This window comes from Lutjanus erythropterus, chromosome 16 (genome assembly GCF_056507025.1).
Source record: "Lutjanus erythropterus isolate fLutEry1 chromosome 16, fLutEry1.hap2, whole genome shotgun sequence".
NCBI lineage: Eukaryota > Metazoa > Chordata > Actinopteri > Lutjaniformes > Lutjanidae > Lutjanus > Lutjanus erythropterus.
In genome coordinates, this window is record NC_139332.1 from 27,694,934 (window position 1) to 27,722,828 (window position 27,895).

The following is a 27,895-nucleotide window of genomic DNA, read 5'->3' on the forward strand; positions in this document are numbered from 1 at the left end:
TTTGAGATTGTATCTCATCGTAAACACTTACCGGATCTTTTTTTTTTTATCACATTGGCTGAAATTGGCGTCCATATTTCACAGTATCGTTTACAGACGTACATCATGGTCTCGTATAATCAATTATAAATTTTATTTGACCACAACCATGGATTTCGCACACGGATCTTTCATGCTGCCTTCACAGACTCCTGGAAAGCGCAATTATCCCTTGTTACATTAAATCAGACCTAGTTGTGTTTATGTCGCTTATTGTAAGAGATCAGTCCCCCAGAGCTACCTTGGCCTACAGCAATAGGAAGCAGTGGAAATGGAAAATACGCCCTTTCAGCTCTTTAAACTTAAACTCGCATCACAGCTTCATTCGTCGGTCGTGACTTTGACAGTTACTACCTTCTTAACGGCAACTGAATGCAGCATACATCCCAAACGTTTTTCTGTGGTGACGTCAGGATGTGTACTGCCCAGCCAAGATGGCTGACAGCATCCCGTTAAATCCGGTGCGGAAGAGCTCGAAGAGGGTCCCGTATTACAACTCAGCCAGACTTTCAAGGTATGGAGAGGCTAGCCGAGCTGTTTCTCCGATCGGATACAGAAGAAACAGCCGTTTATTCTGAAATGTTGACGTTTCGCTGCCTTGCTTGCTCCCGGTGTCCGTGTATGTGTGTGTACGGGTCGTGGTTGTTAGCTTGTGTTGCTACTAGCACCGCTCCTGACAGCTCCTTCGCATTTTCACCTTTGACAGCTGTTTGGTTTGCTCATACCGCCACTCTTAAAGCTAAGAATCCGTCGAATATTTAATCTGCTTTTACTGGTCCAGTACAACAATCTTTATAACCTGTAGTGTGCGTTAGCATACGGTAAGAGTGACAGATATACTCAATGTTGACCACTGCTTTGCTCAGTCCCCTCTGGCATCATTTAACTTAAAGTCACATGATAGCTTATCTGTCTCAGCCACGTTCCTCCCATGTTATAAAGTTTTGTTTCATGCTGTAGTCGACATTCACAAGCTTGTTCATTTTTCAGACTGGACGTGGATGAGCTAATAAAGCCTTCAGGGTTCAGGAATGGACAGGAAGTGAAGTAGGCGCATGACCAGGTACTTTTAGCCCAAGTAGCAGGATGTTATTGACTGTTTACATAGTATAAGTGAATATGTTTGATTGATAACCCACTACAAACGTCTCTGTCAGGATTGGCTTTGCATTTAATGGGCTTTTCATAAGTTGTTATGTTTGTCTACCTCACATTTAAACTTGGACTTGAAGGGAAACGCCTCTGCACTCTGTGCTCCTGTCTCCTGCTCTCAGTAATAATATTCATGTGACCGTTAATTGGATCCTGTGGGGAACTGTGGACTTAAGACTGCTGGGTCAGCTACAGAGCAGTGGTCCTCAAGTGCTTAAAGTTATATATCAGATTATTTGAAGTGGGGTTAGTAGAACTCCAATGATTAATTCACATGATTAAGTCACAATGTTCAAATTGGCCAATTATAAAATGACTGTTTTTGCCAATGGAGTTTGGAGTTTGCTTTGGAGAGAGCATTTCCCCATTAGAACAGGCTCTCTGTTGGCAAGATAAAGTGATGAAAATATTCTAAATAGAACGTACACTGATCTCAACTTGCTTTGTTGGCTAAAATATGTCCTCTGGAGACCCTGTCCACAGCAGTACATTCTTAAGCTTTCTACACCAGTACTCCTGCTTACCTCGTACCTTATACAACCCCACTTCAGATAATCTGAACTATCCCTTTAAAACTACGTTGATAAAGCTTTTCCACTGACACAGGAAGCATTTGTTGGCAGTGATTGTACTGCTGTACCAGAGAGCCAGCAAACCTTTTTACAAACCAGCCCACGTTTCCACTGGGTTGAGAGTTGAATTATTATGTAATCAGATGTGGGAGTTCCGTAGAAAGAAACACTGTGGCTATTAACGTATCTAGTTGGAATGTCCCAACAGTCTGTAAACAAGACACGAAAACAACAATGTAAAGTTCATGGTGATTCATATATAGCCTGAGGCACAGTAGTTACTGAGGTCAAAGGCTCAAGAGTTGATTTGGAGGTTTGGAACCAAATCCAACAAGTCAAAAAGTACTCATTATTTGCATCACTTAACACTACCTCTTCAATTTTCAGTTTGTGTAATCCCTTTAGTCTGCAGCTGCTTTCTTTCCCCCGATTTTTGTTTGCTGTTAAGACCCTCCTATATTTTCTGGCTTTCATCACAAAACACTACTGGATGTTCACAGGAAAAAAAGTTTTGCAGAATCTCCCAAGTAATCTTGATGAATGGTGACCAGTTTTAAAACATTAAAAAAATGACTGAAAAGAAATCATAAAATGCTTCCATGCTGCTTTTTTCAGTTGTTTTTTTCTCATTTGAAAGCTGGTCACCATTTACTGTAAACTGAGATTCTGCAACACTGTTTTCCTGTGAAACTCCACCAGTGTTGGACTTTCAGTTAGCATGAGGGTTAATAGATAATGACTGAATTTTAGTTTTTGCGTGAACTATCCCTTTAAGTAATGCACACATCCTTGGATTGTTGTAAAATTCAGTAGGGTTTGGTCTGACAGGGATGAAATGTGCATATTTCAGGCTATATCTCAGGATGAAGTGAGATACTGAAATGTTTTTAAGAAGAGTAAGAACTGGGAAACAATGAACCATCCAGCCTGAGTAATAGTGGTGCAGAGTGTTATTTCGGGTGTGTCACTGTCCGCTTGGGCTAACATGGTGCGAGGATAGATAACAAAGTTGTTTCAGGACTTAAAGCCCTCTTAATGACTAAGGTATCATTATCTCTCTAGTTCTTAAACTAAAGTTGCAGGAGCTCTCAGCTGAAATAGAAAGTCAGGTTGTATCAGCGTCTGCATGTTTACTGGTTGGCATGAAGAGCAGCTCTGCAGGGCCGAATCAGTGAGAACTAGTGTGGATGGTTGATCTTAAGCTCATAATCCCGCTGATGCTTGTTTTATGCTTGTTCACATGTCCATATTTTTGTAGGTACAAGACATCAATTCATGTACAGCTGAGTGACCTTTCAGGCTGTTCATATTCCACAAATTCTGAATTAAACAATTTCTTTCGGCAAGGTACAGAAATTAATCTGCCTCTACCCAAAATTGTTTTCTGTATTTATTGTGTTTTCATTTTAGAACAAGGAAATTAAGTTTTAGGTGCAGACTACACTTGAATGAAATAAATAAATTAAAATCACAATCGAAATTGATGTTAAAGCTCCCGGACACAAATAACTAACCTGTGACTAACACTGCATTCACAGAGCAGTAAAACCGGTATGTTTATTCACATCAGTGCAAAATCCACCACCTACGCACACCCCTGGCTCTGTTGTTCAGGTAACAACTTGTTTCTTGTGAATCAGCTCTCTGAGAACTCCGTACACGTTTAATAGCAGGTTGTTATTTTTATCATCAGTTCTCAGCTTTTTCAAATTCTCACTCTATGTGCATAAAACACTAAAACATTCATCAACAAATATTCAACGAGTCTCAACACCTGCAGTTAACACCTTCTCACACTCTCAGACTGGGCATTTCAGGGATTTGCCTGAGTAAAAAAAACTGATATAATAGGAAAATAATCAGCCTACTGGATGTTGGAGTGGTGTTTGCATTCAACGAGTGGTTGCTGGTAACGGGAACAGTCGGGTATTGTAGACAGACACTAGATTTGACACATTTGGTAGTCAAACGTGGCACCAGTATTTTCTGAAGATCTGTTGTCTGTCGAACTATAGCAGATATGAATGTGCATGTTTTAGCGTCCAAAATGTCTCATTGCTCTGGATCAGTCCACATTTACAGTATTGAAGTGGGAAGCTTCCTTCACAGCAGATGGATTCTCACTTGTTTTATGTCTCTGTCTGTTTCATGACATTCAGTGGACAGTTTCAGATGGTCAGACAGCAGACTGACAACAGTGTGACAGAATAACTGTGGCTACAGTTTATTTAATTTCTCCATAAAACACAATATATTAGGTATATTTTATTACTTTGGTGTAATTTTTTAATCAAACATAAAAATGTAAATTTTGAGCTGCTTGCATAAATATTGAGTGTGTGTGAGAATAGTTGTTGGTGTTTTTTGTGGCAGGTAAAGATAGCAGACACAAGGACATGCCAACAAAATGGGAAACAGGACTGAACAATTAATTGAAATCTTTTCAAAAAATTGCAATATGGACTACTGCAATTTTCAAATCATGAGAGGCACAATATTTATTGAAGGCAACGTGTGTCAGAATTCCATTTTAAATTAAATTAAATTAAATTAAAATTGGTGTAGATTAATGTTGTGCTGCAGAGATGTTCTAGCCTGCACATCATATTCTGCAGACTTAAGGAAACATCTTTGTTTGGTTCAGACCCCTGAGAAGATCACACCCTAATCATTTCAATGTGTTTTTAATAAAAATGGGAAGAAAATGTAAAAATGATCAGTCCCTCTGCTATTTCAAATCAGATCGCAATTGAAATATCAGTCAAAATCATATTTTTTCAAACTCATTCAGCCCTAATGGGACATACGTTGATTTTATACTAACCGAGAGAATAGCTCTGCTTATATTAAACCCATTATCACTTTTGGTACCCATAACTCATTTTGTTGTATGGCAGGCTGCCTGTCACATTTAGCTGTGCCATTGACCTAAATAGCAACATCTCAAAAGAGATTTTTATTCAAGATATTTTATTTTCAGTGTGAGGTGCATCTCTGCTTTTCATTCTAACTTTGATGTCTGCATTCGTTTTTTTTTTTATGTGCGACTTAATGGTTAGATCATGTCAGTATGTAATTTGCATCTTTTATTTAAGTGTTTTTAAACTTTTGCATTAGCCAGTATTGCAAACCCATATAGTGTTTCCTCTGTTAGGCCACAGACTTTCCTGATTCTTTAGAGGGGCCTCATGAATAAGACATTATGTGCCTCTCAAGAGTGTTTCCAGTGTTTCTTTATAATGTGAATAGGAGACGTACTCTACAGTACTTAGTAACAGAGGAACTGAGCCAACTGCTGTACCTAGCTTTAATCTTGGCTTTTCTTCAGTCTTTCACCAGATTTTGCACATCTGGTGCTATGAACAGCAGTCTCTCAGTCTTGAATCTTGTTAGCCAGCCACCTACAAAATGCCCAGAGTTAACGACACTGCCTGCAGGTCGCTCATTTATTATTCAGCATCCATGTGGATTAAAAGAGGAGCTTAATTTAGTTGACACAAAATGTTATCGCTCCTCATTCAAAGTAATGGGTCCTGCTGAACACAATCTAAGTTCAGTTTCTTTATATTGTACTGTACTCTGTTCTTGCAGATACTCCCTAGAAGATGAGTCCTCTAACCTGGATGAGATGCCTCTGATGATGTCGGAGGAAGGCTTTGAGAATGATGAGAGCGACTACCAGACGCTGCCCCGGGCCAGAGTCAATCAGAGACAGAGAGGCCTCGGCTGGTTCCTCCTGGGAGGGTGGAAAGTCCTCTGTGGCAGGTATGACTGCACCATTACATTGTTCTTGTTTAGGTCGTGTCATTATTTCAATATTAGATTGAAAGTGAGTCAAATTGAGCTTTCGATTTCAAGAATCGAATCAAAAGACAGAATCGGTGATTCTCCCAGTACTTGTTTTCTTGCTGCATCTGGCACATGCCCAAAGAAAAACTCAACACTTCAAAGACGACACAGCGTAGCTTACCGGCTGTTATATCACAGTTGATAGCATAAAGAATATCTTTTTTATCTTTTTAAAGAAGAATTGAAAACGTAAATGACAGTTGTCAGGGCATAAAACCAATGATCTGTTCATCTTTACAAATCGAGACTCGATGGTCCAACTGTCAGTGGAAAATTAAAAAAAAAAAAAGTTTATATTGAAAAGTCGAATTGTGGCCTTAAAATCCAAAGTCCTCTCAAATTGTTTTATTTATTTATTTATTTATTTATTTCAATTTAATGACTTGGTCATCTATGTGTGATGACTCAAAGAAATCCCACTGTGGTCTCATTTAGCTGAACCTTCTTCAGTTCATTCCTTCTGCTTGAAGGAAAAGTTACTGAAACTTTAACAATATGACACTCTAAAGAAAGCTTCTGCCTCAGCTTTTTGCCTCTGCTTGACATTACTAAATTTCTATTTGTGAAAAAGTTAATTTAAATAGAAGCAGCAGCATAACAAAGTATAAGTTTAATGGTTAATTCAAAGATTGAGCATGATGTTTTTAGATGGCGAGGTTAAGCAAAGTGCATCCATCCTTCTTTTCTTACCTTCTGAGTGTCCTTGGGTGTTTTGAATATTAAATTGAACATAATGTTCTTATGATTATGACAGATTTTATAAGAATTATGCATTGCAAGCTATCATGAACAGATCTCTTCACGTAAATGGAACAAGGTATCAGTTCATGTTTTACTGTTAAATTTATGTTAATCATAGTAAGTATGGTTGCGAGGTCAGGTGTTATTCCCCTGCTGTGCTGCAAACTCACATCATTTTCTATCTGTGGATTAATTCACTTGAAGTACCTCCACCACTCTGAAAGTTGTCAGTGTTTTGTCATTCTGTAAATGTATCTGTAGTGTATAATGTCAGTAAGTGTGCCCGTGATGATCAGTTTGGATTTCAAACGCACCGGTAGTTGTGCATGAAGTGCAAAGAGAGGATAAGGGCATGTTTTTGGTCGAGTTCCTCGATGCGCACCATCAGTCCAAAAAGATTTTCAGGTCAAACAGAACGATGCGGTTTATCCAGCTAATGATTAATTTGACAGGTTTTGTCCTCTAAAGATGCTCCTTTTGTGGCCAAGAGAAGAGTGTTTGTTTATGCCAAAAAATAAAGTGTAACATTCATAAACAAATGTTTGCGCAGCACTTCAGTGCCCAAAAAGTAACGTTCACTGAATTTCATAGAATATTCTGTTTTCTGTGGCGTTTTGTTGTTAGTGGTGCATCTCCAGTTCAGGCTGCATATTGATCCCCCCTCCCCATCCCCCCCACTAATGAACAAATCGGATTTTTCACAGCTGACCAGTTTGATGCTTTCCAGTAATTTTATGTGTGCTTAGTGTGGGATTATAAAACACAAATAATTCACACTGAATAAGCCCTGACTGTTCAAATGGCATATTATTTGAATAGCATTCATTTGCTCAAATAATCGCTCTTATGAAACTGGACTCGGAGTGCACAGAGATGGGGAGCATCGAGGCCAACGCAAACAAGACTTTCTACCAAAGTTGATTTATTTAGTTTTATGTTTTGCCAACTTGCTTAAAAAGTGGAAAAGCCAAGTCGATCAGCATGACGGTATACACTGACACTCGTTCCCCCTCAGGTGCCAGTTTAGGTCGTGCTCACATCGAGCTGCGCTCTTTGTAATTTACCCCCACACTACATCTCTGTTTGCATTTGATATCAGATATGCTAGATAAGCCCCAATGTAGTCATTAGCAGGTTGATAGAAAGTCAAATACTTTTTAAAAAGTAAATGTCGATCTATGATCCATCTCTTCTCTCTAATCTCTTCTCAGAACTTTGATAATATCACAATAATAACATAGGTACATAGGGAAGAGCTGGTCTTTGCATGTTAGAAAAGTCAACATGAGGTGAAACTAACAAGGACAAATACACATCATATTCTGTTACACAGTTTGTTTGTCTGCACACATACAGCGTGTCTGCTTGTTGAGGCTCTAAAAGTGTCAGACTCCCAGAGCATTAGCAGAGGAATTCCCTCCTGGAGAGATACTAACCTTTTCAGATCATTCAAAGGGATAGAAGAAGCAAGGGTCTACTTTATTAAATTGTGCCAAAAGAAACCCTGAAGATCTAATTAACGCTGACAAGAGCGGGAATATAAATAATATCAGTGCAGTGGGATGAAGCGGGACGCAGCTGCAGAGTTCAGCGGTCACAATTGATTTAACAAAATTAATGAGAATTGAGATTGTTAAATTGTGAAATCTTGATATTTGTGAGAGACATGGCACTTAGTAATGAATATTTCTATTTTTAATCAGAAAAATCCAGGAATTTATCACCATGAATAGTAAAAATCTAATGAGAAACACATTATTCTGAAACTATAAATAGATGTTTCACCCCCATTTTCTAAATTTCTCTCTGTTAACTTTCTGTAACCAGAAACATATTCTGAATTGCTCTTCTATTTACAACACTTGTTCACTGTGAATTGTGGCAAAGAGTCTGTTCAAGAAATAAAACAACAGTTTAATGTATGACCATAAACTCATAAAATTCAGGTGAAAATTAAGCGTTCTAACTATTTTTCACTGCAGGTTGGTGGAAGTTGAAAAGAATCAGACTTACTTGTAACTTTGTTTTTAAGTAGAATTTCAACTAAACACATTTTATTTCTTGATTGTGCTGAATTTGTGCAGTGTATTTCCCCTCACCTACTTAATCCGTTACCAGGCGTCAAAAGTCAAAATCAACTTTATTGTCAAGTTTGCTGTACGTACAGAACATGTTAAAAAATCAAAATGCTGTTTCTCTCAGATTCTGTTTTTTATGAATGTTCAAATGCTAAAACAACAATGAGCGATAAACATACAAGGATACAAACAAAATAAACTAAATGCGGCTATACAATTTAGAGCTGGAACATTTAATAAATTAAATATTTAGACAGTTGTTACAAAGTTTTGCTGCAACATATTCTGATAATCAATTAATCATGCAAGTCATTATTCAAGCAAAAATGACAAATATTTTCCATTTATAGCTTCTTTATTCTAAGCATTTGCTGTTTTTCCTCGTCTTATGTCAACATGATGTAAATCTCTTTAAGTTTTAGGCTGTTTGTCGTACAAAACAAGCAAATTAAGGACTCCGCCGATGCTTTAGGAAATTGTAATGTGCATTTTTCACAAATTTCTGACTTTTTCCAGACTAATTAGTTGATTGATCAAAGAAATAATTACCAGACTTCTGTGCTTAATATGTTTACACTGGATCATATGAACGTTTTCCCCTCTCAGCTGCTGTGACTGTCTGGCCCACATATGTCGGAGGAAGAAGGAGCTGAAGGCCAGGACGGTGTGGCTTGGCTGCCCAGAGAAATGTGAAGAGAAGTACCCCAAAAATGCCATCAAAAACCAGAAGTACAACATCTTCACCTTTGTGCCTGGGGTGAGTTTGACTTAAGAGAACAACAAAATGCCTAAAGCAGTCGAGTCAACTGTCTTTTCTCACAGAATTCACATTTCCTGCTCTGATCGCAGAAGTTATGGCTTTATTGAGTCAGTGTTCCCACTGTTATTAACTTTAATGATCCTCACAGTGGCAACTCATTCTCCCAGGTGAAATATGCTGATCTTTTCACAGATTAACAGTACGTAAAGCACAGTAGCGTGCGCCGGGTCTAATTGTTAACTGTTCTTCCATTAAGTTAAGGGTTTACACTGTAGGGGACATTAGAGATCCATCAGACTTACTTATTAAAAACCAAATGGCTCCATGATTAAGAGGGCTGCCTTCGGCCTGGGCCATAAAATGTCAACTGTCTATTAGAGACGTAGATATTCTCATCAATGGCGAGCAAAGCGGCTCTGTTTTTCTCCCTCCACTTTGAATTATTAAATACACACAAATTGAGTTTAGCAGTTCGCATTTTTCCCTAAAGGTCAGAGGGTTCATTAACTGTAGAGCATCGTCCATTGATCCCATTGTCTCTGATAATCTGTGACTCTCATTATTGCAAACATTATTCAAAATTTGACCTTAGATGAATAGAATACGAAGGGATCCGCGTTGATGGATGGCCCATTAGCAAAGAGCCCTCAGTAATTCACAGGTGGCACTTTGGTATGTGTGATTTAAGAAAGTCGGCCTGTTTTCCTTCTCCGCTCATTATTGTGGTCATCAGTCCCGTTTGTCTCGTGCCGCGTTTTATTCTGCACCAACCGACATTGCGCCAAGTCACCATGCCACGTGAAATCCATACCCTGAATGCCATTTGAAACAGAAGTTCTCAAAGTGTCAGAATTTCCATTAGGTTAATGTAAAGTTAACAGCATTAACATGTATCCTGTTCCACCTTGGAACATGTACAGTAACCCATCCCGCCTGCTCTGTTGTTGCTGCATCCTCTTTGTCTTCTTTTGGCAGCTGTCGTCGTCTTTGACTCACCTTGCTGACACGTTCACTCACCTCTCTGAATCCTTGTCTTCTGCTCCCCTCTCAGGTTCTCTACCAGCAGTTCAAGTTCTTCCTCAATCTCTACTTTCTGGTGGTGGCCTGTTCCCAGTTTGTGCCATCGCTGAAAATCGGATATTTGTACACGTATTGGGCACCTCTGGTAAATGCACTTTGTTTTTTCACAGTTTTTACTCTGTAATAGTCATGATATAGAAATAGAATTTCTAATTCCCATTGAATACCTTGAAAAATATTGATATTTGATACTGATTTTTTTTTACCCATATTGAGCAGAGATGATTCCAGTCCTTTAATAATGATCAAGTTCCTTTCTTAGAGAAAGTGGAAGGCAGTTTGAGTTTCGTTCCAATTGTCAAGTAAATTCGAAGTGAATTTTTGAAATGTCACAAAAAAACAGAAGACAAAATTGATTTAAAAGAAAATTAGGTGCATTTCCATCAACTGGTCAGGAGAGAATAAACTAGTTCACGCAAACTGTAGTTAAACTGAGTAGGGGAAGTAAAAGTTGCAAAGCGAAAACAAAACCAGTTGTTTGCCACCTGCCAATTGACCTCAAAGAAGAAGAAACAAAAGAGAAAAATGAAGAGAGGTCCTTTGTGCAGCCGTTCACGCAGACAGCTGCAATTTCTCTCAGAGCTAGAGAAGTTAATGATTAATCGTTCATTGATTAATTGCTGATAAAAATGTAACCAATTTTAAATGTTTTTGCCAATAATGTATGTTTTGAGTACCATTTCTCCTGATTTGTTGGAATCTTGTGGTTTTATTCATCTGTTCATTTAAATTGTTTGTGCTTCATTAATTAATGTTTTACATAACTAACCCTACCCAACAGTAACAGCTGATCAGTCATCTGAGTTTAATGTTCACTTTGTAAGAACTTCTTAGGAAAAGATGTTTCTGTCTCTCATTATGTGCGTTAACTCGTCGAAAAAGGCAAAAACCACCTTAAATAAGTCTAAAAACATTCAGACGGACTCGGGTATCAATGAAGCTTTGTGAACGATCATTGAAGTGATTGATCTGTTTTGCTCTTTTGTCACACAGGGATTTGTGTTAGCAGTTACGATGATGCGAGAGGCTGTGGACGAAGTGCGACGGTACCAGCGGGACAAAGAGATGAACTCTCAGCTCTACAGCAAGCTCACAGTGCGAGGTCAGTGAGAGGACCAAAGGAAATCTATCCACACTCCTCCTCATGCCTGTAACTGTTTGCTGACATTATGATAACGGATATTCCAGCGTACAGTCAAGCTCTCCCCATGCAATTAAGGCACGGCACTCCACTGGATCTACACGTGTAACTGAAGTCATTCTTCTAGCTGTAATTGCATTGATTTTTTTCTCTCAGTTTCTCAAGACTGTATGATCTAAGATCTGTCCCTGTGTTGAATGTGTGGTAAAATCCCCCTGTGTGGTATCTGTGACTGTGGCCGAGGATGTCGCTTTCACACAGTTATGTGTGCTCGTGAGCATAGAAGAAGAAGAAGAAGGGTCGTAGCGGATATTGAGGCAATAATAATTGAGAGTGACCCTATGTGCCATTGTTGTAGTGTATGCCTCAGACCTGAGATGAAAACAGAAGGGTATCACATTATCATGCTGGAGGAAATCGATCTGCTCGAAGGTGAGGGAGAAGGAGAGGAGCAATAGCGAAAAGTGGGTTGTGGTTTTAAGAGTCAGCGTCATTTTCAAGGGGCAGAAATCAATACCTGCATTTTATTTCATAGCTATTTAAAAATTCACAGCGTATCTTAAGAGTCTAATTGTAATGCGAAGGTACTTTACAATTTCTGTCTGTTGTCTTTCACATTTTCATTTATTCGTCTTTTTCCTCAGGAAAAGTTCAAGTAAAGAGTTCAGACATTCAAGTTGGGGACCTGATCATCGTTGATAAGGTAAAGCTTAATGTTTTCTGTATAAATCTTTGCATGCAAATGGATCAGGTTTCTCCCAGAAAATGTAACTATTGCAAATACTTGTATATGTGTGAGTAGTTGTTTATTTCTCTTCCAGTTTAAAGGGTAATTCTGGTCATTTTAAACCTGGGCCCTACTTTTACATATTTGCAAAATGTAGGTAATATATTCTTAATAATTAAAATACTGAAACATTTTATCTTTTAATGGACCTAGATTGAGATCAAGCTACAGCAAATTGTAGGCAATATTGTGTAAATTGCTTCCTTAATTTATAAATTGATGTACTACATCATTATCATACATCTTAAAGGCTAATTCTGGTATTTTAAATCCCATTTTATATATTTTAGGATCTAAATGACTAATTGGTCAAAAACTTTTGGAATTGATCTAGTAGATCACCTCAGTTACAAACAGGCTGCAGTGTAATGCTTGAGTTTTAACATGTGTTTAAACACCAAAGTCACATAATGCTGCAAACAAACAAATCGATGGAGGCGCTGATAGACGCTGATTCCCATATTCCGTGAGATAAAGTTACTGTTTTCGTCAGTGGAGTCAGGTGGCTATAAAGGGAGTGATATCAAAACAGTTTGATCATACTCTTTACCAAAAAGGTCTCTCTGTAGGGATCTTTCTCACAATGTTGTTGCCTACTGGACATAATTTTACCTTGCAGAATACGGGAGTTGCTGTTTTACTGCTGCCTTGATTGGTTAGTTTCTGTTACTATGTGACTTTAGTGTTTTAGCAAATGTTAAAACCCTCCAAGCATCACACTGCGATTATGACAACCTATTTCGCTGTTTCTAAAGGAGTGTTTTACTACATAAGAATTAGGCTCTGCTTTTAACTTCAGCATCTCTCTGCATCACTGACAATAAAGTGTGCTGTGACTACATTATTCCGTTCTTATATGAGGCACTCAGCACTAAAAAGTTAATGGGTGTAATACAGAATCTTGTCACTGAAGAATTATTACTGCATTACTTCACTAGCTTCTCAGATATGAGTTGATTTAAAGAGCATTTGCCTCTTTCCCTAATTTTTGCATTTTTGCAAAAATTTTCAGCATAATTCTACTCTATTTTTGTTTAAAGCAGTCCTTTTTATGCATCACTACACATTCTCCACACCTCTAAAATGGAAATTTGAATAGCTGACCAGCTACTTTAAAGTTGATAGTGAAACTGATGATGTACTACAAAAGCCCCACTCACCTGTTAACATGTGAGATTAGGTTTCAGTTCGGACAACATGAAATCTAGCTGCTGCTTGAAGGTGGAAAAGTAAAATTTCCATGACTGTGTGTTAGACAGACTTTAAAAAACTGTTTCTCTTTCACCCTCTGGTCAAGGTATTGACCTTGTTTAATTATTCAGGGAGATTCAAAGGGTTTTTGCCACAGTGCTCAATAACACACCGCCATTTGCACTTCTTGTTTCTTTTTGTAGAACCAAAGGATTCCTGCAGACATGATATTCCTGAGAACATCAGAGAAAAATGGTGAGCATGCAAAGTGTTGGTGTAATTTTATCAATGTGAAGCAGGACGGTGCTGATAAGATGTAATCCTGCTCCGCTCTATTCCTGGGTTGATAAAGGACAAATATCTTGATAATCATTAATTAGTTATGGCAGTTAATGGAATAGTAATGTGAAATAAAACAGACAGAATGCCTTGCAGTTGAACTTTGTGTGCCCTGTTGCACTTTTGTGAACTGTGTCAAGATCATTTGGGTGAGAAATGTGACTTCTCCCCGCACGTCCAGTCCTTTGACATCATCTGATCAAGACAGCAAGTGATTCATATGATTTATGTCACATTCTTCTGGTGACTGATGATGCAAATTCCAATTAATCAATGAGCTGCGTCAGATCCTGGCTCTTTTCTTAGGGGCATCGAGAGGAAATGTTCTGAGGACATCATGTCCATCAATCTTTGATATGCCAATAATCTTGGCAGGGAGTTGTTGATGTCCTTATGCCTCTAACACACACATACATAAACACATCTTTATCTTTCACACATACAGTCTCATGCACTTTGTCTTTCACCCACACACATCTCAGTGATGTCATGTGAGGAGCTGAAGTGCCATAGCAGCAGAAGGAAAGCATGAATCATCCTCCTCCATGTGTTAATGTTTTCCATCATAGTTAACCCTCCAGGGATGGTTTATAGCTGCCCTTTACCCTCTCTGTCAAATAGTTGCTCTCATCCATCAGTTTCATGTGTAATATTACCTCAGATCAATACAGGTCACGACTGCTCAACGTTTATCGGACGTGTGGTGTCCACAACAGCCACAGTTGCTCTGGATTGTCCCACAGGCTATAAGGTCCTCAGCTTTTGGTGATGCACTTTGACATATGTCAGTTTATTACAGTAAAATCATTTTTCACATTTAAATGTGTTTTTAGTTTTATAAACATTATACACTGTATTTAACCTCCTTCACAGTACAAACTCCAGCCAAATTCATCAAAACAGTCTCATGTTTGTTGATTTAAACCTTCAGAACCTCCTTTAGAACCTCTCAGGGTTTATAAAAATGGAAATATTTATTGCAGAATTTCATTTTAATATGTATAAAATGATGTAAAATCATAGATTATCTGTGTGAAATCATGATACTGCCATTTAAAATGTTTGGCTTGCATTTGAGTTGAGATGGCGCAACTTTTAAAGGAGAAACAAAGTGTTTCTCTTACAAATAAGCTATGAAATGCACTCATCACCAGTTCAGTGCATTCAGGGGTTTTGCTACTACAGCCTGACTTGTTATAGCAACCCATAACTTATACTGGATAATGTTTGTTAGTGTGAGCAAACTTTAGATGGATGCTGTTGTGTAACTAACATTACTGACACAATTCATTGACTTAAAGGGAAAGTTCTGGCTTTTGTAAAGTGTTTTTTTCTATGAGATACTTATCCATATATTACCTCCAGGCCTCTACTTCTGTGGATGGGGTCAGCAGCAACCTTTTACCAACCTAAAAAATCACTATCAGGTTAGGTGTACTGCACCGTTACCTACCAGTCAGCCAAGTATTGTTCAGCAAAGCCGCCAGACTCCTTTGGCAAAAACAGTGTTTTAAACTTGCAGAACATGGGAGTTGCTAGTTTACTGAAGTCACAGAACAGATCAAGGCAGCGGTAGACCAGAAACTCACATGTTCTGAGACGTAAAATTACTGTCTCTGCCAAAAGAGTCTGGCGGCTTTGGAGAGTGATAGACCTGAGGTATTCACTGAAGAATCAGAATTAATTCATTTGCCAAATGACAAACATGTGATGTACAGACATTCTTAGGTAGCATAACTCCATAAACACCCTGCTCACTGAATGTAGTGCAAACCATGTAACAGATCCAACAGTCCTCAACATTTCTGCCCTTCCTTCAGGTGCATGTTTCATCAGAACAGATCAGCTGGACGGAGAAACAGACTGGAAACTGAAGGTTGCTGTCGGCTGCACGCAGCGACTACCTGCAGTGGGGGTATGGATACATTACGATGTTGTGGATCCCTGGTAACAGGCAAACCGACTGTGAAGGAGTGAATGAGTGCTCTGTTATCACTAAAAGCATTGCTAATCAAATGAAGTCGTCTGGCTGTGATGGAAACCTAATCACTGATGACGGACAGCGGGAACAATCTGGAGCTGACAGCAGCTTCCTTTAACTGCAGGCGATACTCAACACTTAAGATTTAAGTTGAGTTGATGGGTTTTTTTGTTGCCACTTAATGTGATCAGAGAATTAAAGTTTCAGCAAGTCATTTGATGATTGAGCCGTGGCATCCATATTGGATTTCAAGAGACCTGAAGACAGCAAGAGTTGTCTTCACGTTATAGACACTACTCAGCCTCGTTACACAGGGTTCATACAAAGTCTTTAAAGTTTGGAAAATGAATTTTGAATATACTCCCTGAAAAATGCTTGATTTTCTACATAAACTGATAATTTATCTACACAATCACTCATGTAAAACAAAAATCATTTAATATTTTAAATTATCCCGTTGTAAAATGTGTTTGTTTTCTCCTGCCATCTCACGTGTGCTAGTAATATTAACAGCTGGTTAGATAAACAAAGTGAAAATATACAGTACATTGATTAGTATGGATGTAAAGGAGTTCTTTACTTTTTTCCCGCAGTTGCATTTATAGTAAGAATTCAGATGTGGTGTGACTGGAAATTTTTCATTTAGGCATCTTGAAAGTGCTTAAAAAGTTCTTGAAGTTTACTCTTAAAAAGATGTACAGACTGTGGTTACAAAGTTTAGCTTTTAAGCCTTGTATGAGAGGACAGGAAAGGGTGAGAGAGGCGGGTGTAGACCACATGCCCTCTGCAGAGGACTCGCAGCCTCAGTACACGGGGCGAATACTCTACCAATTGAGCTACCAATCCGATTACCATTTTACAGTAGTTTCAAACTTATACAATAGAAACTTAAAAATGTCCTATTTATTTAATTTGCACAACCTCTCAATGCCCACCTGCAGTATTTCTGTATAAAGTTTCAAAACTCACAACAGCTTGAAAGTATTGACTAAATTCAGACTGGGGTGTCGTTATTCCTCTGCTCCTCTGCTCTCAGTCACTAAATAAGTCCAGTTTGTCTGTACATGTTAATTTTCAGTAGCAACAATTATATCTCTGAATGCATCAAGGTTCCCACTGAGTCTCTGAGCTTTTTCTTGTGTGAAATGCTGGAGCAACACTACTCTCCACTGGGGGTTCAGTAAAATAATCTTCCCTGCTCCTCTTTAACCGCTCTGCCCATGTTCTCACCAGGAGAACACTATCTGAGCATGACTGAGGGTTGCCTTGCTACTGCAGAGGCTGCCTGCCTGAATAATTTAATATTTACAATCAATTTTGTTCCACTTCAGGCAAAAAAAAAAAGGCTGGTGTTAGGTGCTTGATGGGCCAGTGACTGCAGTCTTACTTGTTGGGATGACTATAAGAAACAGATGATTGAGGACTTAGGGTTCATTGTTTATTATTGTGTCTTCTTTGAGTTTCGGTTTTGTTTATCATCATTGGTTATTTCTCTTCTGTTGCATCCAACAATACCTTAAATTTATTCTAAAACAAAGGTATGGGTCCATTTAGCACCGGAATTTACAAAAAACTGAGACCACTTATGAGCTTTTTCCAGAAGAATTCTCTATAACAAGTGGACACACTGAGTCAAGATGCTTTTGTAAAACAAATATAAATATTAGGAATGAATGAAAGTACATACACTAAAAGTGCATGTTATTGTCACTGACCGGTGTCTGACACCATTATGGAAAGGATCCCAACAGAAAAAGACCTTTTCTAAAAGAGTAAGATATGTTTTGTTTTATGAGACACCGACGATTTGTTCCTCTTGCCAAACTAACCATGCTCCCTTTTACAGAAAGGTAATTTGATTGAAATAAACTTTGATTTACTGAGGTAGATTTTTAAAAATATTCTGGCTCTTCACGCTGCTTCTCTGATGTCCGTTGCCCCTCTTGCTCCTCCTGACATTTAATGCAGTGAATTAAGGGTTTATTTTGACCAAACCACAGTTGGTGATTGTTGAAAAAGTGGAGAGAAGAACCCAGACGGCACTGGTGTTTCTTTCATGTTTCTGCCGAGTTTCAAATGATGATTATGATGGTAAAATTTGTGTTTCTGTAGAGTCTGGTGAGTTTTGTGAAAGCAATGAAACACCTTTTTCTGGTTAAACAAAATGTGTATAACTTTTTAAAAAGGGTCTTTCTCTGTAGGGATCCTTTCCATAATATTGTCAAACACTTATAAGAACAAAATGAGCCTGTCAATGACAAAAACAAGCAGCTTGACAGTGGCGACTGCCCATAAGGATTGCATTGCAGCCCGTTTTGCAGCTGATGGCTGCTCAACACTGGACCACTTTTAAAAATTGTTGGCAAAATTAGTCAGGGTCCTGTTTAAAACTACTGACATTATCCTTTAGTTGCAAAGATCATAAACAGCTCCAAGTCAAAATGTGTTTGTCTTTCACATTAAAAAAATCCCTGCATTATCATAGAATAACTAATTAAAGTAATGCATGCAGTTAATTAAGACTGTCTGAATTTTATATATAACACTATATACTATAGCACTGAATCCTTTATCGTTTCCCTTTCTGTCGTGTCTCCTTGTTTCAGGACCTTTTCTCCATCAGCGCCTATGTCTACGCCCAGAAGCCTCAGCTGGACATCCACAGCTTCGAGGGGAACTTCACAAGGGTACAGTAGCTCGTTGACATATTTATAAGCTGTAAAACAAATCTTAAACACATGCAGATTTTATTCTATAGAGGCTGGATTGACACAGAAGATGTGTATCACTGCAGTGTGTTGACAAGCGGCAACAATGAGAGCTTGTGTGTCCATCCGGGCCTGTTGTTATCTCCAGCAGGCGTACCTCTTACATCACAGGCAGGTTCTCGCAGCTCCAGCTCCATCCATCCCGTCTTGCTTGTTGCTCAGAGATTTTTTTTTTCTTCTTCTTCTTCTTTTTTTTTTTTTTTTTTTTTATTAATAGCAGATTAGCGCAGCCCCCACAGAGAGGAGAGCTCCAGTACAAAGGGAGGCTTTGTGGCCCGTCTTCACTCTTGGCCACACACCAGGCTTAGTGAGCGAGCACTTCCTCCGCTCATTCATCCTCCGCGGCCTTCCTTTGCATAGCGTGTGCTTTTAGTCCGAGCAGGATGGGAAAAAAATGGGTTCCCACAGATCCGCAGCAAATGAACTTACCTATTTATGAGGGTTTCTTTTTTCCTTTTTTTTTTCTTTTTTCCTCAAGACGGATATGGTGGCTTTGTTTCTGCGGTCTTCATTGAGACCCTCTGCAGTTATGAACACCGTAGTTTCATGCCAATGTCAGAGCGGTCAAGCATCCTGCAACCTGCCATTTATTTTTCATGCACCTCTTCCCATGTTTGAGTGGATTGACAGGATGTGGGCGCTTAGGTATCATAATTATCATATCAGACAGGCAATTTGAGCCGAAACTGGAGCCTTGACTCTGCACTCCTGACTCAAGCCATTTTCAGCTTTCGTCTTTATTTAAGACAGAAAGGGTAAAACAGGCGGGAGGGTGAAACAAGAAGCTCTCCAGGGGCTTATTTATCACTGAAATCTCATCTACGGGCACTCTATACTGTTTTTTAAAAGGAACCTCTATCGCCATGCCAAATCTAGTGGAAGTATTGATAAAGGGACTACTGTATTGCTACAGTCTGCACAACTGTGTCAGGTGCTTGTGAAAATTAATGGCACAGCAGAGCCCGGCCATCCTGGTCAGGCTCTGTACACTCTCAACTGAGCTCGCATTCCTTGATTCTGTTCAGTGGAAAGCTTTATTTTCAGGGGCATTTTGTTCGCCGTGACAAGGTTTTTTTGCACAAAACTGTGAAATACTTTGGCAAAAAATGAATTCACTGTGCGATTCTACTGGTGTGTGTATAGTTTGGATTTCAAAAGGGTTTAAAACAATAGAAGAAACCCCACTATAATATATGTACAAAACTTAAATTATTAGCCCTAAAATAAAACACAAAAAGGTGTTGTTATTTTCATCACAAAATCTCAAGAAGGCAAGTCAATTCAATTAAAAATTTAAGCAGAATTTGGTTTCAGCTTCAAATTTCATTTAATTTTTGAAGAGAATTGATTCTTTAAGTGCATTGATTGTCTTTTTGTATCTAAAAGCAGAATTCATGGCTTCGTGGTCTTGGTTTTGTTTTTCTTATCTGCTTCAGGGCCACACGGCCGCGCAGCACTAATTAGAAGTTGGTTAATTGCAGAAATAAATCCACAATGTAGAGGTGCCGCTTTCAAGCAGGAATCTCCCTGCTGCTCATTAATTTGTGAGTTTCTTTTCTGCCCAACAAAGTGTTTCAATAAGAGACATGTAAGAATTTAACAGATTTTAAAAAACCTTTAAAACAGCTGATTTATCAAAGTGGAGACGTGTATCTGTTAATTATATTTGGAAGTCCTGCTGAAGTAAATCAGCAGTGCCAACATAGTCTCAATATAAAGACAAAGTTTGAAACATAGCTGCGTTGGCGTATATTATACTGCTTTACCATAGTCATCAAAGTTTACTCGATGAACAAAATTACACAAACGGTGAAGGTGTGTTTTTTTTCTTTTTCATTACTCCTGTAGGAAGACACAGATCCACAGATCCATGAGAGTCTCAGTATTGAAAACACTCTTTGGGCCAGCACAGTCGTTGCATCTGGTAAGTAAATGACAACTGTATTTCAAGTCTGTTTATGTCTTGTGTTTTGTAGAGTCTGCTGCCAAATGAATGAATGAATGAATCATATTTGTTAGGAAGTCATTTTAAAGGACCAGTTTGTAGGATTTAGCGGCGTCCAGCAATGCACTTATAGATTGCTAACATCTTGCATCAACCTCTTCTGCCAATACGGTGGCCGTGAAACTTGTGAAAAGTATGAAAGACCCCATTTAGAGCCGGTGTTTTGTTCATCTGTTTGATTTTTCCACTCTGGCGTACTGTAGCAACATGGTGGCCTGTAAACAGTTTATTCCAAGGTAACGAAAACACAATGATTTTTATTTTCAGGTGATTATACAACAGTGAAAACATACTTAGGAATGTTATATTCCGTTTCTGCCGTATTCTGTCTGTTAATCCCTGTAAAGAGGCATTAAAACCAGAACATCCAGGTGTCAGATGAACACATATCCTGAAGCTGTGTGCCTCCTAAACACTTCAAACATGTTCTGCAGGCAGCTCAGCAGGTTTACTTTAATTGTGCAACACAGCAGATGTTTTTAAGGCACTTTGTTTAGTTGTTCTTTTTAGGTTGCTGCTACTTCACCTAGATGTTCTAGTGTTTAACTAATGACATTCCTATGTGTTGGATTTTATTTTACCCATTGTTTTATACTTTTATGATTTTTGTATGGGTTTGCTATGTCTTATACTTCTATCGTGTTTTGCTCTAGGGGTGACTGGTTTTACTTTATTGTGTTTTAAGTGAGCTCACCAGGGCAAATTCCAACCAACCATGCTGATATGGCACTAAAGAATTAAATTAAACAAATGTTAGACACTGGACCTTTAAAGCCTAGACTACATGATGATAGAGTATCACTGCATCAAATGTAATGTTTCCATTCACAATTTCAATTTACACATTATTAAAAAACTGGAAGTGCGAGAAATTCTTAATAAAAGTGAAATTCTCACATTTATCATATTTTGTGGCTCAGATTAAAACACCTTGACTTTATTGTGTATTATTCTGCTTCTTCATTTGTAATCTGAGTATTCATGTAGCTCTAAATGTCACTCAGTATTATATGCAGCCAGTCACCTAAAAGGAAAAGCCTAATTAAAAAGAGTGGTGGTACTGGGAGTGTATTTAACCTCAATGACAATGGTTCAAGAGGCCCATGTTGAATTTTCACACCTCTCCACCAACCATAGTGGCCTACAGCAGGGTAAATGTGGATTAGAAGAGACAAACTAAATTTCCAAATACAAGGATACAAAGCGATTTAGCATTTATAACAAGGTTGTATAATGATATTTCAATGTAATATACTTTTAGTTGATTGAAACACTCTAAGTCGCATTTTATTGTCCTGAGATTTTTTTTAAAAAATGCTTAAAATTTTTGTAACATTTTAACAGACAGAAGACAAATCCCTGCTCATCATTGTACTTCAGTGATTCTGCCTGTTCTCGAACTCGAGCTGTGTTGCACAAAGGATTCATAGCAGTAAAACCTCGCAGGCGTTAGATTTGATACTGCTATGTGCTTCTTTGAAGAACTCAGAGAATAACCACAGTTGAGGTAATCCTCCCTCGCTCCAGCTAAGCGATTCCCCACAGAAACGGTTGTGTCAGTTGAGAGCGTTTGTGACGCTCCCAGCGATGGCCACACCATTGATTTGCGGTGTTGCTCTCCCTTCTGGCCTGACCTTGACCATAAGAACAAACACGCACACACACTCTTGCACAAAAAGCCTGACTTAGACCCCTTACATCATCTGTGCTTGGGAATGTCATTGTTCCCCCCTCAAGCCCACCCTTGACAGACACTTCATCGGCTCGACAGTGGCATTCTGGGCACTTGAACTGGCCTGGATCACCGTGTATTCACTCTCTAAAAGGCCCCAGTCCAGCTGTGACAAGAGAATTAGTTGTTCGCATATTCAAATTGAAGCCCCTGTGCATGCTGAGCCACACACAATTTGTCACATGGCTCAATAATTTTGAAGTTAGAAGTCAACCAGAGCAATTCATCACCTTTCTCCTCTCTTTTCTCAGCCTGCACTTCTTTTTCCTCGCTTTGTTTTCTGCCCATTTTTAACTTTCTTGCCATTTTTATAGTTTTGGGATTTCAGGGGCTGTATTTAGGTTTATTATTGCCTGTGCTCCACCATTAAGCTCATTTAATATTAATGACTCATTAATCCTTTGTAATAAGGCCACCGTAATGAATTGGCAAATAAAGATGGCAGCGTATTGATCAGGTTTTATGAGCTTCCATAGGGTGGCTGAAGGCCCTGAGAGTCTAAGCGTATTAAACTCCTGTCTGTTGGCTTGAGTGGCAATGAGACAAAACTGCCTCAGCTCAGCCTTATTGTGTTTCCTCTCATGCCGTTCATCTTACTTGACCAAGATGAGTGTGTGCATGTATGTTTGTGTGTGTGTGTGTCAGATGGTGGGGGTGGGGTGCAGTTAATGAGCAGCATTACTTTCCTTGTCCCTCTTCTTGGCAGGCACGGTGATAGGGGTGGTGATCTACACAGGCAAAGAGACCAGAAGTGTACTGAACACGTCCTATGCCAAGAACAAGGTGAATACCTTTTTAGTTTTTCTGTTTCTGCAGGAAAGTTCTGTGATTAATTTTTGAGTTTATGACACTTTAAAAGTAAGGGTATTGTTTTCTATTTTATAAAATTGCAAATTATATGATTTGGAGTATGTCATGATAATGCACTGATTATTTTCATTATCAAATAATCTGTTGATTAATTTGATGATAATGATGCTTTATCGTCGGATCAAGCATGAAATTTTTCTCGCATCACAGCAGCTTGGTTTGTAACATCACAGGAGAGAAAAATAAGACAAAAAGCAAAAGTGTAATCACAAGAGACAAGTGCTTCAGTCTGACTTCATTAACTCATGAAATCCCGTATGGTCACAAAATTTCTTCATATATCATTAAAAAAAAGTTTGGTGTGAAAATTACTGAAAAAGCACTTAACTAAAGCACAAGATTACATCTTTAAATGTCTGTTGTCTGAGAAAAGCCAAAGATATTCTGTTTACTATCACATAGAATTAAAAAAACACAGCATATTGTCACTGTTAAGAAGCTTGAATGAGGTAATATTTGGGATTTATTCTTGCAGCTCCAGGCAAAACGTTTTGTCAGCTACTCAGTTAGTCGATCAAAAGAAAATGAATTGCTCACTGTTTTGATCACTGACTAATTGTTTCAGGCATTTCTAAGTGAAAATTTCAAACCTTCTTGAATGTTAAGATTTTCTGCTTCTCTCTGTTATTTATTACAGTAACTGAAGAGTCTTTGGTTTTGGACTGTTGGTTAGACAAAAGAAGCGATTTGAAGATGTCACTTTGGGGAATTGTGATTAATATTTTACACAATTTTCTGACATTTTATAGACTGAATGAATGATTGATTAATTGCAAAAATAAGTGAAAGATTAATCCATAATAAAAATAATCATTATTTGCCGCCTTAGTTTTAGCTCTGTTTAAATTACATCACTGACGGCACTAAGATGCTCTTCTGAGATTATTTTTTCTTCCTTCACTGATGCTGGGGGGGAAAGTAATTAAAAATCTTAGGATGTAAAATGCAGATATACTGGTTTTACATCCTGCTAAATCTGCAAAAGTAGGAAGTTTTTCACACATTTCCTAAAGTATTAAAAAAAATCAAAAATATCAAAGGCCTGCCAGGTGATGCCCGACTAAACATAAATGCTTTGTAAAAGCTGGAACGAATGAAACCACCTCCCTCAAAGTAACATCTGTTCCAAGTCCCCTTCATGCCATCTTTTTTCTCCCGCCTCTAATCACTAATCAATCACTGTGTCGAGGTGGTTTTTTAACCTTGACTTTTCTAGATAAAGTTGGACCTGTCAATGCTAAAGGTCGGCGCCACTTGCTAATTAACCAAATGGGAAATTAACTAACCGAGGATTTAAATGACATTTTCAGCGGAAAGTTAATCCAGCAGAATCCCCATTGAGCGTTTTGTCCCCAGATTGAGGAGATTAATGAAAATTTGATTCTAAATATAAGATTTTACCTGGAAGATGGTTGAGCTAGATAGACACGGGTCAACTGATAGAGGCGGGCATCGGCGAGATCTCACAGGCAGTGTTTTGGCTACGGTGCATCCACCACGCAGTGACTTTTACACACAAAGTTGTCACCTACAACTGTCTGCACCGCTACAGCTCTCTGTGGCACAACATAGCCCCCTCCTGCCGCAGCATGGTTTTGACACCAGTGTCTTTTATTAAGAACGCTGATGTGGCCGGTCGAACGGCGGGGGCCACTGTTTTGTGTAAGCTCGACAGTTGAGAGGAATTCAATATTTCAAGGAGATGATGTCAGAAGTGCCAATATGGAGACTGGAGATTGGGGGAGAAAGTCGATACAGTGTGGCTGAAGTCGCAAGAACGTTTTGGCCTCATATAATCTGTTGTGACACCGGCCAGGACAATGCCTGCACTTGATCAATCTGACAGGGCGTCAGACATAGATTCACTCTTTGTCTCAGTATTGTTAGAGAGACCTCTGTCTGAGCAAAGAGACAGAACAATGTCGTTTGACAAGAGGCTGCTCTTCGATAAAGATTTGTGTGAAGTACATATCCAAGTCCCAGTACTCTACTCTTTTCACGTCTCTCAAACTCTGTTACTCTGGAAAAAAAAAGGAAACTTAAAGTTGTTTACCGAGATCTCAAGAATCAATTTCGGTTTATTTTCTTGACTTCCTTGATTTGCCACTGAACAGTCCGCTACTTTACTGACTAAAGTCCTGATATTCTTTGGTTTTTAACTCCATGAATATTCATGTCCCGGGGCTGCAATTCTTCATCAGATTTCACACACATGCTAAAATACAAGCCACACAGGCAGATCGAATCATTCCTTTCACTTTTAATGGCTTGGAGATGAATGGAGTAAAATATGCACTTTTTTATTCATTGATAGCATCTTTAGGTTGAGGTAATTGAGTCCTTTTTCCCCCCTTGACTGAATGAATAATGACTTCATCTGATCCCCGGCAAGCCTTGGAAAATTTAGACCAGCCATTGTTCAAGCAGAAGGGGATCCTTTGCTTTTCAGGCATGCACTGTGCTCTCTGTCTTAATTTTTCTTCATTTTAATCCACCCAAACCCCCTATTTTTCTCAATAGCTCAACCATGAACCATGTAGTGAGGCAGTGGGGTGGGGAGATACCCACCCGCTCGCTTCCCCTTCTCCGCACTCGGCTACTGGGAGTTTAACAGCAACTGATAAATCAGTCACACTGGTCTCCCAGCTCTCCCAGTCCTCAGGGGAATGAGCTTGGTGGGGGTTTAGGCAGTAGAGGAATTTTGCTGCTTTTTATATGTGCATGCCCCCTCCCCTCCTTTTCAGAGCAGTTCCTTTTATTTGAGGGAGGAGAGATGTTATGTTCTGCTGTTTTTGTAAGCGTGGTGCGTCAGAAGAAAGCCCTCTGTGTACAGGGCTTTGCTGTGAGCGCTGCCAGAAAGGGGAAGGGCACTTCTTTATTTGACATCTTTTTCCCACATGCTCCATTGGCTGGGAGATACACTCGAAAAATAAAAGACAACTCTGACCCCTTTTTTTGTCTTTTTTTTTTCCAGAGAGCCATCTCAATATGGGAACTTTATTTATTTTTGAGGCCTTTTGACCTTCTGTTGCATTCAAGGACAATACTTCGGCACGGCAATAATGCAGCTTGTAGTTTACCACAAAATAGGGCCACCAATAAACTTATTTATGTCGTACACACGGTTTGCATGATAAAAGCCTGCAGCCAAGAATGTCTTTCATTGGATTTGTTTTTTCTCCCTGTGTAGCATATTGTCAAGCTTTGGGAGCAGATGGGAAAGTTACAAAGAGTCTTCTCTTGCATACATTGTCAGAGAAGGAATGAAATGTTTACTTTAAATCTACAGTCTGGATTTAATATGGAAAGTTTACGTATTGTGTGATTCCCACTGAAAGACCTAACGTAACTGTCCTAAAGCTATGGAGTCCAGAGTGGATCAAACCAAATACACTCCTAAGATAATCCTTATAATCAGCGTCTCCCAAGCTTAGGATCACAAAATGAGTCATGGACACGGTTTTATTTTTATATTAACAAACCTGGTCCATCACTACAGTGTTTTAGTACAAAGCCTCCCTTTGATCGACTTCCGTTTGCCCTGTTAAAGTGACTTCACTACACTTCACTTACACTGTTAATACAAACTCAACACTTCCGTCTGCCTGTTTCAAATTAAAATCTCATGAGTGTATCTGTGGTTAGAAACTTCATTTTACACTTAGGAGATTTGATTACGGACTCTTATTAGGCTGACGTCATGATTATGTCACAGTGTTACCTGGAGTCAAGTCAAGCGATATAGCTGTCGCTGGATGCTGAAGAGAGCCTGCCTTTGTCATGACATGGAAGAGTTTCCCTCTCTTACTAAATTGCCTCGTTAACTCTGTAAAACACGCTTCATATAAACTCCACAGAAAGAAAACAAAGTAAAACTCACAAAAACCATACTGTCCAGTCTTTCCACTGTTCCAACAAAATAAAATAATCCTTAATTCATCACATTAGATGTTAAAACAGTCTGGTTCTAGAGCTGGAGCAGCACCTGTTACTCTGCAGACCATTAGATTAGCAAAATAAAATGACAGAAATCACCCAAAAACAGCAACTGGCGATGGACTCAGCCAGTCGTCAATATATTTGTCCAGTCACCGAACCCTATGGCAATTGCGCAAAGCTCAGCCATCCACTGAGTGAGTGAGTACGGATGACCAGTCTGGTCATTTTGATTAATGTGAACTTTTGTGAGCAACACTTGTGATCCTGGAGAGTGATTGACCGTACATATTCAGGAAAACGTTTCTTCAACAATTGTTAAGAAACAAGCCAACTAATCCAACTATTTCATATACATTTTAAATTCATGGTTTGTTGTATTGTTTATAAGTTTATGAATGTAGATGTCATGGGAGCTCCCGGGGAGATGCCAAATTTCTCTTTTGGATCTCAAGCTTAAAAATGTTGGGATCCCCTCTTATAAATAATTCCAGGCTATAAATTGAGATGAAATGAGTAGTACTTTAATGTTAATATCTGCTTTTTTTGACCTCTGACCTCTCGTCCCCATAGGTTGGCCTACTGGACCTAGAACTGAACCGCCTCACCAAGGCCCTGTTCCTGGCCCAGGTGGTTCTTTCTGTTGTCATGGTAGCGCTGCAGGGGTTTGTGGGTCCTTGGTTCCGCAACCTTTTCCGATTTGTCGTGCTTTTCTCCTACATTATCCCCATCAGGTACTAAGTGATCCCACTTATTCTTTTAAATGCTGTTGTTGTTGTTATTGTGATGTTTTTTTCCCAGGCTGCACATTTGGTCTCAGTATGGAGAGAATTAATTCTAAGATTAAATTTAAAAATCTTTGAAACTCAAGCAC

General features: G+C 38.9%; 1 protein-coding gene across 3 annotated transcripts in view; it reads left to right on the forward strand.

Annotated features, from left to right (window-relative positions):
* The first annotated feature begins 352 nt into the window (after positions 1–352).
* atp9b (ATPase phospholipid transporting 9B) overlaps positions 353–27,895 on the forward strand; it is a 52,227-nt gene continuing 24,684 nt past the window's right edge. Inside the window, exons 1-13 of one of the 3 annotated variants that reach the window (XM_084738650.1) lie at positions 417–553; positions 1,030–1,102; positions 5,355–5,528; positions 9,038–9,188; positions 10,243–10,356; positions 11,265–11,373; positions 12,057–12,115; positions 13,594–13,645; positions 15,550–15,644; positions 18,317–18,397; positions 20,327–20,402; positions 22,922–22,998; positions 27,595–27,755. In XM_084738650.1, coding sequence (XP_084594776.1) covers positions 1,095–1,102; positions 5,355–5,528; positions 9,038–9,188; positions 10,243–10,356; positions 11,265–11,373; positions 12,057–12,115; positions 13,594–13,645; positions 15,550–15,644; positions 18,317–18,397; positions 20,327–20,402; positions 22,922–22,998; positions 27,595–27,755 — 1,157 coding nt within the window. In that variant the 5' untranslated portion in view covers positions 417–553; positions 1,030–1,094. Of the gene's footprint in view, positions 554–1,029; positions 1,103–5,354; positions 5,529–9,037; positions 9,189–10,242; positions 10,357–11,264; positions 11,374–12,056; positions 12,116–13,593; positions 13,646–15,549; positions 15,645–18,316; positions 18,398–20,326; positions 20,403–22,921; positions 22,999–27,594; positions 27,756–27,895 lie in introns of all 3 variants that reach the window. The other 2 variants (XM_084738649.1, XM_084738651.1) reach the window with 2 other exon arrangements.